The 13,300-nt window shown below is 38.6% G+C and overlaps 1 protein-coding gene across 1 annotated transcript; it reads right to left on the bottom strand.

Moving 5' to 3' along the window:
- Window positions 1-5,256: 5,256 nt before the first annotated feature.
- LOC106319041 (fasciclin-like arabinogalactan protein 13) lies at window positions 5,257-6,220 on the bottom strand. The gene has a single exon (XM_013757249.1). The coding sequence runs from the start codon at window positions 6,120-6,122 to the stop codon at window positions 5,373-5,375; it is 750 nt and encodes a 249-aa protein (XP_013612703.1). The 5' UTR covers window positions 6,123-6,220; the 3' UTR covers window positions 5,257-5,372.
- Window positions 6,221-13,300: the final 7,080 nt, after the last annotated feature.

Genomic DNA, 13,300 nt, shown 5'->3' with positions numbered 1-13,300 from the left:
CTTTATCGGGCCTTTAGGCCTTTGGACTTTTATCATTTGTGTTATTCCTATTTCAGACTTTCGGTTTATGTCATATTTTACATTTCGGATGTTATCGATGTTGGGCTTACAGGCCTTTTGGTAACGTATTGACTTTTATATTATGATATGAAGATTATTATTATTTGAGTTGTATTATTATTTTATTTCCGTTTTTATCAATTTATTATATTTCGAAAGTGGCGGGTGTCACGATAACTTTCTTCAAACTTCAAACAAGAATATTTTGATATAGTTAGTGACTTAGTGTGTCAATGTGTCATAAAAAACCGGTGATGATACGTTTAGTTTTATTTGTATTTTATCTGTTGAATTTCTATACTGACGTAATATTAATAGGATCATGTTACGAGAAAAAAAACCCAAAGTTGAGATTCTTTCTGATTGCTTTTTATGGTTTTCTGGTATTACGAGGTTCCTCTCTTCTCCGGTTCTCCCTTTCTACACTCTCCTCTTTTTTGTTGAGATAAGCATGAAATAGCTTAGAGTACAAGCTACCTAATCCTATTGTGTTTGAATTTATCTAAAGGATTAGGAAATAGAGTTGTGTTAATCCTAATGAGTTTAGGATAATTATAAAGTTATATAAAGAGATGCAAGGGTGTTTGCATATCTTATGAGTTTGAGAGCTTTAGTTTTTTGAGTTGTTTTCTAAAGCATTGAGAGAGTTTTAACAAAGCGTTCTTTGAGAAATATAGTTCTTTGATTCAATAATTGGTATCAGAGCTATTCTATTGAGTCAAAGGAAATCATGGGAGATATCGTTGCAGCGAAGAGCAACATCAAGAGCAGTGGTACGTCCATTCAGTGTCCATTACTCAACGACACGAATTACACAGTGTGGACAATGAGAATGGAGGCGGCGTTGCGTGTTCATAAGGTCTGGGAGGCCATCGATCCAGGAGAAGCAAAAGGAGAGAAGAATGATGTTGCAAGGGCTCTGTTATTCCAGTCAATTCCAGAGGCATTAATATTGCAAGTAGGAAACCTTGTAACTGCGAAGGAGATTTGGGAAGCGATAAGTACAAGACATGTGGGAGCTGATCGTGTACGTAAGGCCCGCTTACAGACATTGATAGCAGACTTCAGTAGATTAAAGATGAAGGAGACTGATTCTATTGATAGCTTTGTTGGAAAAATTCGAGAACTATCAACCAAGTCTGCAGCTTTAGGACAAATTATTGAGGAACCAAAGATAGTTGAGAAGTTCTTGCAGAGCTTGCCAAGAAAAAAATATATACATATTGTTGCTGCGTTAGAGCAGGTTCTTGATCTTGATAAAACAGGCTTTGAGGATGTTGTGGGACGTCTAAAAGCTTATGAGGAGAGAATTGCTGAAGACGAAACAGAAAAACAAGAAGATCAGGAACAGAGCAAGCTCATGTACGCTAATGCTGATAGACCGACGCAGACACAAGAACGATATGACTCTTCAAGAGGCAGAGGCAGAGGAGGTCGTTATGGAAATCGAGGGAGAGGTCGTGGACGCCAATACTATCAGCAGAATGGAGGATATCAGAGAAACGGAGGACAACAGCAACAGAGTGGTGGCTATTATCAAGAAAGAGATGCATCCAAAGTTGTGTGCTTCCGTTGTGACAAGATGGGACACTTTGCTATGCATTGTCCTGACCGACTTCTCAAGCTACAAGAGACTAATGAAAGCGAGGCAGAGACAACACATGAGGCTGATGAGTTGATGATGAATGAGGTGGTATTCCTTAACGAACGCAACGTTATACCTAGCAAGCTCAATACCTCGTCCAACATTGATAATCTATGGTACCTAGACAACGGAGCAAGCAACCATATGACAGGGAATCTAGAGTTCTTCACCAAGATTGATAGAAGAGTGACTGGGAAAGTGAGATTCGGTGATGATTCGAGAATAGATATAAAAGGAAAAGGCTCAATCATATTCCTAACTAAGAATGGTGAACGCAAGGAACTTTCAGACATCTATTTTATTCCTAATCTTAGGAGTAATATCTTGAGTCTTGGGCAAGCTACTGAGTCTGGTTGTGAGGTGAGGATGAAAGATGATTGTCTACTCTTGTATGATCGTGAAGGGAGATTATTGGTGAAAGCAAAGAGAGCTCTAAATCGACTCTATAAGGTGGCAATGGAGGTTGAAAATACAAGATGTTTGCAGCTAGTACATCTAAAGGAATCATCAAAGTGGCATGCACGCTTAGGGCATATAGGCTTGAGTAACCTAAAGAAGATGGTGGACAAGAACTTGGTTATCGGAATGCCCAAGTTTGGAGTTGAAAAAGAAATCTGTGAAGCTTGCTTGCGTGGGAAGCAAATACGAGAATCGTTTCCACAAGCTAGCTCATATCGTGCTTCAAGGGTATTGGAGCTAATACATGGGGATTTGTGTGGTCCTATTACACCACAAACTGCTGGAAGTAACAGATATGTGTTCGTCTTAATAGACGATCATTCAAGATACATGTGGTCCATTCTCATGAAGGAAAAGAGTGAAGCTTTCACAAAGTTTAAACGATTCAGAAGCTTGGTTGAACAAGAGACGGGATTAAAGATTAAAACCTTTCGTACAGATAGGGGAGGAGAGTTTACAAGCCAAGAGTTCAAAGATTACTGTGAAAGCTCAGGGATTAGTCGTCATCTAACCGCTCCATATTCGCCGCAGCAGAACGGAGTTGTCGAGAGAAGAAACAGAACGTTACTTGAGATGACACGAAGCATTCTAAAAGCTATGGATGTTCCAAATTACTTGTGGGGTGAGGCTGTTAGGCACGCAACGTACCTTATTAATCGCATTCCTACAAGAACCTTGTTACTACAAACTCCATACGAGAGCTACAGAGGAAAGAAACCGTGCATCGAACATATTAGAGTGTTTGGTTGCGTGGGGCATGTGAAAGTAGATAAACCACATTTGAGGAAGCTAGATGATAGGTCACGACCATTGGTGCATCTTGGGATTGAACCGGGATCAAAAGCATATAGGCTATTGGATCCATCGACTCGCAGAATAATAGTAAGCCGCGATGTCGTGTTCTGTGAAGAACAGAGTTGGAAGTGGAGAAAAACAGAGAAGGAGCCACATACGGAGATGGGTGTGATAGATTTTGCTAACAAGGAAGATAGGAACGATGACGCAAGTAGTGGGGTGAGTATTAAGGATGAAGAAAGCGAAGAAGATGAGAAGAATCTTGATCAACCACCAGAGATACTAAGACGGTCTACTCGTATCATCAACAAACCGAGTTATCTTGATGACTATGAGTTATTATGTGAGGAAGACGAGCAGTATGATTTACTATGTGAGGCTGAGTTCGAGAACCTTCTTATGCTTATCAATGAAGAACCGTGGAGTTATGGTGAAGCAAAAGAAAAGAAAGTGTGGAGAGATGCTTGCAAAGAAGAGATCAAGTCGATAGAAAAGAACAATACTTGGACATTAGTTGATCTTCCTTCAACCTGTAAGGCAATCGGATTGAAATGGGTTTTTAAGGTGAAGAAGAATGCCGATGGAAGCATAAACAAGTATAAAGCGAGGCTTGTAGCCAAGGGATACATTCAGAAACATGGAGTAGATTTTGACGAGGTCTTTGCACCTGTTGCTCGCATCGAAACAGTCAGATTGATCATAGGAATGGCGGCTTCACATCGATGGGAGTTACATCATTTGGATGTAAAAACTGCTTTCTTATACGGAGAACTCAAAGAAGAGGTATACGTTAAACAACCTGAAGGCTTTGTTGTGAAAGGTAGTGAGAATAAAGTTTATAAATTGAGGAAGGCGCTTTATGGGTTGCGACAAGCTCCTCGGGCTTGGAATGAGAAGCTTCATACGGTCTTGTGTGAGCTAAACTTTGAACGATGTCTTAAAGAACCATCTCTGTACCGGAAGAAGCAACACGAAGATCTCTTGCTAGTGGCTGTTTATGTGGACGACTTACTTGTGGCAGGGTCTAACATAGAGATGATTCACGAGTTTAAAAGAGCTATGGCGGCAAAGTTTGAGATGTCCGATCTCGGAAGATTGAGCTACTACCTTGGGATAGAGGTCATTCAACGAGAAGGAAGCATAATCTTGAGTCAGGAACGGTACGCTACTAGGATCTTGGAGGAAGCTGGCTTAATGGGATGTAACTCTGCGCATATACCCATGGATGCAGGAGTTAAACTCGGCAAAGCAGAGAAGGAAGAAGGAGTTGATGAGAGAGAGTACCGCAGAAACATTGGTTGTCTTCGGTACTTGTTACATACGAGACCTGATCTTGCGTGCAGTGTGGGAATCTTGAGCAGATACATGCACAATCCCAAGGTATCACACAACGTGGCTTTGAAACAGGTACTCCGTTACTTGGCAGGGACATTGAGCTATGGTTTGGTGTTTGAGGCAAAGTCGGATGAGAGTTTGGTTGGCTATAGTGATAGTAGCTACAATGTTGATCCAGATGATGGAAAGAGCACGACTGGTCACATTTTCTACCTCGGTGGTAACCCCATTACATGGTGTTCTCAGAAACAAGAGATCGTCGCATTATCATCATGTGAAGCAGAGTTCATGGCAGCGACAGAAACGGCGAAGCAGGCGATTTGGCTGCAGGATCTTCTCAACGAGGTGCTTGGTCGTCCCGGCAAGATTGTGGTGATAAAGATCGACAACAAGTCGGCAATAGCTCTGTCCAAGAACCCGGTTTTTCATGGACGCAGCAAACACATTCACACAAGGTTCCATTTCATTAGAGAATGTGTTGAAAAAGGACTTGTGAATGTCGAACATGTTGCAGGAGTAAGACAGAAGGCTGATATACTTACGAAAGCATTAGGAAGAGTTAAGTTTGTAGAGATGAGAAGTCTCATTGGAGTTCAAGACTTGAAGAGAGAAGATTTCAAGCTTAAGGGGGAGAGTGTTGAGATAAGCATGAAATAGCTTAGAGTACAAGCTACCTAATCCTATTGTGTTTGAATTTATCTAAAGGATTAGGAAATAGAGTTGTGTTAATCCTAATGAGTTTAGGATAATTATAAAGTTATATAAAGAGATGCAAGGGTGTTTGCATATCTTATGAGTTTGAGAGCTTTAGTTTTTTGAGTTGTTTTCTAAAGCATTGAGAGAGTTTTAACAAAGCGTTCTTTGAGAAATATAGTTCTTTGATTCAATATTTTTTAGTTAGTTCAACCAAAAGATTGCTATTGATTTTTCCCTTCGATTTTCTTACCAAGTTCACAGCAGCATGATTTAAAATAACAATATGTTATTTCAGTTTTCAATCCATGCATGATGCATCATATTTAACAAAGAAATTACTTATTACACAACCACACAATGAAATAAAAAATATGGCACCAAATCAAACGATGAATTTTAAACATAACATAACAAGTCCAAGACCAAAGCCTAATCCAACGTTCATCTCACCGGACCCAGACTTCTCGGACGGAACCGCCGCTTTCTTAGAGGAGTCGTCTGAGTCATCGGAGACAGCAGGTGATTTGGATTTTGGACTAGGCGCCACCGGTGAGATCTTGTGTTCTCCAAACATCTCTTCAGGCAACAATACCATGTCCACCACGTAAACCGCAAGTGGACGTTCTTTTCTTAATGCATTACTGACACGTGTCTCGATGACACCGGTCGATACGTTGACTTGGTTCCCTTGACCGGTGAAGTTAAGTCCGTATACCGCTCCACCGTCTCGCCCTGTAGCTTGTGTTCTGACAGGGTTACTTACGGAGAGAAGATCATCCATTGTGTAGAACTTGGGACTAACATGGTAAAGAATGAGCTTGACTTGGTCGTCAGGGCTTAACTTGTTTAGGGTTCCCGGTTTAAGGTTTTGAAAAGCGTTGTCTGTTGGTGCGAATACGGTCATGCCTTCTGATGAACTGTTGACTTGGATGTTGATTTGTTTTCCGATTTGAGTTGTGTTTAAAAGACGGATAAAAGTAACGAACTGACCGCCTTTTTCTAGGATAGCTGTGATGTTGATGGGACCGGCAGGGCCAGGAGCAGGAGCTGCGGGCTGAGCAGTTACCTCCGTGGAGAGGAAGATGGCGGCGAGGAGGAGGAAAGGAGCTAGAGTTAGATGAATGGTTGCCATTGCGTTTGAAGTTTGAGTTTATGCGTAGATGGGAAAGTGAGGTTGGAAGTTATGTGACTTATATGGATGAGAAAAAAATGCTTTACTGATGAGCTGTGGCTTAGTTGGAGTGAGATATATTTGGCTAATAAGCCATTTTGGTTAACATTTGCCGACAAAAATCGGATTCTCTATGCAATTATATATTTGATCATGAATTTATTAATAAATAATATAATTCGTTCTCCTTTTAACAGCTCTGCATAATTCGTTTGTGTGATCGCAATCTGCATCGATTTTAAAAATACATAAATGAAATTTAATCAAGATATGTGAGAAATTATATGAGCTGCTTAAAATTGTGATGAATGAATTCTAGCTTTAACATATATATACAAACACAATTCATATCTACTTTGTACGGAGTTAACAACGAAATCACAATCTTTCTTTTACTATGAATGTATGTATATACACTTAGGGTAACAACCGACACTAGCTAAAACAATACTCTCAACTAATTAATGGTTGGTGGTACTTAATATTCTAATAAAGAAAGAAAAGGAAGACTAGATAATTTATTATACTCGTATATACTTTAATTTAGCATTAAATAATTGAGTTCAATGATGAAACCGGTTTTGATATTGTCGAAAAGTTATTATTTTCAGAACTAGAATAGGATTAGTACGTATATGAAACTTAAACTCAATTTTTACGAAAAATGCGAGTTAATAAAAAAATATGGTGTAGTTGTAAAATATTAGCCTGTATAGAGATTACTAAGTTCGTCTATTGTAACATGTAGACACAACGATGAATTCAAAAATGTAGATGCATAATGTATCTATCTATCTATAGACATATACTATACGTATACATAGACACGTAGACCGTAGACTTGTATGTGGGAATGTATGTGTTTGTGTCATTGTATGTCGTAAAAAGAAGAAAACGTATGGACAAAAAGAACAAGGCTTGCTAAGTGACAGCCTGGGTTGAACAAGTGGGCATGTGATGGGAGTGGAAGACCTACATGAATAACATATTATTTTGACAAAAAAAAGAATAACATATTATTTTGTTATTTAACTTTATTATCATAACAATTTGTCTTATTGTGTTTGATCGATTATAATCAATATACCACTGCCGGCGTAAACAGTTTTTAGATTGTCAAGAAAATGCTAGACCCCGATGATTTCAAAAGGTTTTGAAGGTCAGCAATTACCTAAACATTTTCGTTTAATAATTCTTTGAAACAGTTTGATAGAAAAAAAAGTTTGTTAAAGCGCTTAAAGCATGTGTATTCAGTTACTTGGGGAATTATAAACGGATAAACCATTTAAAAACAAATGATTGTCAAGTGTCAACTCCATAAATGATTCTTGGTGGAAACTGCAAAATCACTTTATAATATTGAAAGCATATATCTCGTGTTGCTCTTAACATCTCCTTTTAAGTTGTATGAAGTTTTTCTTTCGGCCAAATGGCACGTAGTTGAAGAGCATAAGGTAGTCTATCGGCTCTCTTATGTTGAATTGATCAAATAAAGAGCGTGCAGTGAACCGTGTTTGGCCTTCACTACTACTTATAGGCCACCTTGTATATGCTCATTAGAAATTAATTAGACATATGGCTTCTACATATTTTATATGTCACTCCACTAAACAAAACATATATATACATTAATGTCATACACAACTACATGATATCTATATACATTCCGCAAGCATTTATGTGAAGAACTGTCTATATGTTATCTACTGAAAAAGACAAGTTTTCTTACGATTCACACGTCTCTTTCTCTTGAATCCTTCTCTAAGCCATATTGGGTAAGTCCAATATACATGATACTGGATATAATTGATACTATCCACATTCCAAAAAGTGCACAAAGTTCGGCATAAATACGAATCATATGTCTACCTTTTCTTGAGTCTTCCTCCTAACCGTATTGGATAAGTCCAATATACATGATACTGGAGACAAATGATACTATTCACATTCCAAAAAGTGCACAAAGTTCTGCATACATACGACTCTTGTGGGAATGAAGGCGTCTCTGCAAAAGTGAAATGTCTCATGTGTGATTTCTTAATGTAAAGATCCATCCACATAAAATTAGAGCTAATCTAAGAGAAGTTAACATTACACTCCAATCAAAACTTCTCTCATGTGGTTTATTCCACTAAAATTATTCACAAGAATGTCTTTTCTAATCAGGTGTATATGTTACAATACTAAAAACATGTTTAAATACGGATATCAACCCCCATTTAAATATCAATCCCAAAATATTGTTTGATCAATCACGGTACATTTAGATATAATAATTATCCAATATTCTAAAGTTCACCCGAGTATAAAGGTTGAAGCAATGAAAATGTGTAGGGATGATAGGCCATTGAGGGCTTATATCGAAGAAAGAAGCTGGTGAAAAAGATGAGTTGGTAAAGAAGAATTTAAGAGTTGGAGGCGAATGGGATGCTATGGCTCCTTACCCGGATTAAGCTCAATCGATTTCAAGATGAAGCCTGGCCCGGAGCTATGCCCGTAGCTCGACTGTGTCGTCTTGTGAATTCGAGAAGTTTGATTGAATGTTTGTACCGATTTTTGTTCAATTCCTATGTTGTTTTTGTTAGCAATGCCCATTGGGTTTATGGAATAAAATCAAATTAAAAAAACAAAAGAAAAAAATTAAGAGTTGAGGAGGTGGACTGAAATCTGAAGATGACATGGCCAATTGGCCATTAAAGAGAGTTAGTATGAATAGGCCATTTATTTCTTTTGTGCCCCATGCTCTCATAAAATAACTTGCTGGTTTTTCTGACTTTATATTGTTTGTATTTAGTTGAGTGATATTCTGTCTATTTTATATGTACATAGATCATTATTTCTGTCACAATAAATTTTTTTTTTGATAATGTTGAGCCGACTGCACAAAGATCACTAATGGAGGCAGTATTGATCACAGCAGTGAATAGAAACAACTCTGGATCAATTATGGGGTGGAATAGAGCCAAAGAGTGGCAAATTTTGTGGTGGATAGCGTGGAGCTTGAGGTTTAAAATAAGGTAAAAAAAGAAAAAAATCATTTAAAAAAAAATAAAATAAGGTAATAACGATGAGGAGTTATGATGGAGAGTAGCCGCGTCGATTTGTCGAAAATATTGGCTTAGTTTAATTGCGGAAAGCTGTTATCCCCACTGGTGGATGTGGTCAACTATTTTTGCGGTAGTGACGTTTTGAGAATGAGGCCGGTCTAAGGTATTTGGTGGCCAAAAGTAACGTATTAAAAACGTTGATAATTTTTTTTACCAATTTGAAGTTTATGTATATGTTAAATTTTAAAAAATTGAGAACACAATATCAATGTTTAACTTCTCTATATGCTTAGAATCGGGTCTTGATAAGAATTGGTCAAAAAATCATTTTCTTAGTTGATTTTTTCTGTCAGCTGAAATTTTATATCAAACACAAGAGAGACATTTTGGATACAAAAATTTGAAGGAAGAAAATTTGGGAGAATCATAGCTTTCTAGAGATAAAATTCTATGTAAAGGAAACAAGCGTAAACTAAACTAACTGATAATTGCTAATACCACTAAAGTTGAATAACCAAAACAGAAAAAACATCTAAATAAAGCTTAGTCTGAGACATAGAACGCATTAGCGGCCCTGAGGGGAAGCCATAGAACCATGTGCTTCCGGCTTTTTTATAAATATATTTTAGATCTTTCATTTGACAGTTTTCCTAATAACTCGAAGAGCTGGTGGATTCGATGCCCTAAAGTGTTTTTTACCACATTTTGTTATTTGTTATAGGTTTTGGGTTTCTGGTCCAAAATATTTCTGGGCCGGACCGGAGAACACTCAAAACACGAACATAATGGTTCTGATCGTATGTCACAAGTGGTGATATAGTTTTGGTGGAAAACATAATTACTCTCAATCCAGCTAATATTCAACCAATCAGATTAAAAAAATTTCACTTGCTTTTCTGCTAGTTACTACTTGACATAGTAAAAATGATTATTTTTTCCCTTTTGATACGGGTAGAAAAAGGTATTGCGCCGGATTTAACTTTTTCTTTTTCTTTATTACATTATTTACTCGATTTATTGTTACTCTCGGTTCCTCTCTATTTATTACGCTCACTTACTCTCAATAATATCAAGGAAATCTGTTTTTTTATAGCAAAAAAATAGTAACTAAATCCTTTAGATTAATTTATATCTTATTAGACTAATTTTTTCTAAAATGGCAGTAATACCCTTAAAATTGTAATTTTTTTTAAAAGATATATATTGAGTTCGACAAGGGGGATCGATCGATCCCACTTTACAAGTTATAGTGGATCGATCGATCCCGATCATTATTCAGAACAAAAAAAACGTGAAATATATACTGATCGACCTGGTCCATTTCACTCGATCGGCGAAGGAGGACCGAAAAAGACCAAGGAAACAGCACCGGCGGCAACACAGACACGTGACACAACAGCTGCTTCGACCACAGCGCAGCCCGAAAGTGATGAGCCTCGGGAAGCAGCCCCTTTGAGAACTCATTTGTTAAGGGTTGTGTGCAGAAAATGGTGAAAAAAGGAGGACCGAAAAAGACCAAGGAAACAGCACCGGCGGCAACACAGACACGTGACACAACAGCTGCTTCGACCTCAGCGCAGCCCGAAAGTGATGAGCCTCGGGAAGCAGCCCCTTGGCCTCGTGACCCATTGACTCCATTCTCTAAACTCCCTACAATTCATAACCGACATATCTCAAGTAAGAAGGAGCTGAGAGAACTTGCATCCTACACACACCGCGATTACTATGCTGGTTGGAGTGATTACCACTGCATTCTCTACAATGGTTTGCAGCGGATGAGATTGAAACCAACAAAGTTCATCTGCGATTACACTACAAAGGAGTTGGGAATTGTGCGGGATGTCAAAAAATGTGGAAAAACATGGGACTTGGGACTCTTGGCTACAATCCACAACCCCTATATCCAGACTTGGTTATATATTTTCTCTCTTCAGTTGAGTTGCACTACAAGTCCGAGGTAAACAAAGTTGCTAGCGAAGGTAAACTTACATTCCTATGTAGAGGACTGCTTTATGAGATGTCTATACACGAACTGTGTATACTATTCGGATTTGAGACCCGACATGAGGCATGCTCTTTGCCCAAGTTCCCTTGTGCTTCTTGTTGTGGAGCAAGATTGCAGACAGTTCTTATGTATTTCGGGAAGCTAAACTTGCAATGCTCAGAAACCCGATCTTGCGAGTGGTAGCAAAATATCTGGGTCATCTTCTACTAGGAAAATCAGAAGCAGGATCACTTACTGAAGATGAAGCGCAGCTTATTCACTACGGGCTGCCATTAGCTCTCAGGCCGACGTATGACGTTGCAGATGAACCTCCAGCAGAGCTTTCGGTAAACATGGGAGCATTGTTTGCTCAGATGTTGTTTGAAAGGAAGTTTAAGGGTCTTCGTCCTCTTGACAGGAAGCCTTTGGATGAGTCTATTGGCAGTCTACTTACTCGGATCTTCATGCACCATGATATTGATCTTTCGGATACTCCTTGTGTGGATACGATTGACAGATTTGATGCCCAGTTCTTCCTAAACACCAAGATCCTTCATTCTGGTAAAATATACCGTTTTACCATGCCTGATGGGACAATCCTTCATTGCAAGCTTCCACAAGCATGGACTGCCGATACATTAGTCAAGCTCTCGACGATGATGCACACTGTGTGGGGTGCACTTGCAAAGATTAGATGTCCACCTACTCCTTCCTGCTGCCGCGCTCCAAAGACTACAGAGGCAGCTGGTATGACTAGAGACAACGCAGGAAATGAACCATCTGATGAAGCAACTGATGAAGAGCGAAGTTCACACCTCCATAGGAGCAGACGAGCACCAGGACAGAGTAGGAGCTGCAGTCCTGACGACCACCAATGATCAGTATCAGTTATATCTTTCCATTGTATTCCACCAGTTTTTTAAATTTTCTACGCATTTCGAATTCGAATCTGGATTGTTTGCATGTTTTATTAGTCCAGTTTGGATTATAACTTTTATAAATTATATAACCTATAGTAAGTTATCATTCTATTAAGTATAGTTATGTAGGAGAAGATAAATGGAGGTTTTTATCATATTCTCTCTATTTTGCTGAGTTAAATTCGGTTCAAATAAGATGTATCAGAGTATGGGATCGATCGTTCCAAACTGTCAATCGATCGATCCAAATTTCCGATCGATCGATCCATATTTTCGATCGATCGGTCGGTACGAGATCGAGCTTTGCCGATCGAGAGAACTGTACCAGGTCGATCAAAAGATTGTCTGTGTTTTTGTTTGTTTTGCATATTGATCAGGATCGACCGATGGATCGACCGTTCTTCTAACCAAGTTAATACGGCATGAAAGTTAAACAAATTTGTCCCAAACTGAAACAAAGTTATTAAAATTCAAGCAAATATAATCAGAAAAACTGAAACAAAGTTGTCACAAACAGAAAAAAAGTTACTAGAAATCAAGCTGGAAAACTTTTACTAAATTGTGAAGAACACAGCAAACAAATCCACTATATTGGCATCTTGCAAGTTGCTCTATTATGACCACCAAGACCACATCTACTGCACTTACGAGACTGACTCCCCTGTGATCCTTGTGATGATCAGATTTTGTCTTCAACAGTTTCATATCTGCGTTTTTTATTTCTTCCAAGAGATCTTCTTGTCTTAGGCGGTAGCACTTCAGAATTTTCCACAACTTGTGGGACAGACCAACCATCTTTAGGAACTGAAATTGGATTTATGCTTTCTTGATAAGCTTCTCTCCAAGGTCCTGTGGTATACAAAAAATCAGTCAATGTATATGGTTCTCTACCAACAAAGAAACCAGCTTTTATTGCGTGTCTACAAGGGATTTTCAAGAGGTCGTACTTCCCACAAGAACAAGTCCGTTTGTCCAAATCAACAAAGCAGTCAATTGTATCGCCTTTAACAAGCAGCTGGCTATCGGTTACAGGGTAAACTCTGAAAGTTTTCCCCTTTCCAATTCTCCTATCAATCTTTTCCTCCACATCTATGGTCAAACGGTGGGTGTGCTTTGAAATCAACTTCTTACGCTTAAAAAACCAGCGTGTCAGCATTTCTCTAATACTGTCCAACAAAGGAATTACGG

The sequence above is a fragment of the Brassica oleracea genome, chromosome C9, assembly GCF_000695525.1.
Source record: "Brassica oleracea var. oleracea cultivar TO1000 chromosome C9, BOL, whole genome shotgun sequence".
Taxonomy (NCBI): Eukaryota; Viridiplantae; Streptophyta; class Magnoliopsida; order Brassicales; family Brassicaceae; genus Brassica; species Brassica oleracea.
This window is presented reverse-complemented; position numbering and strand designations above follow the sequence as displayed.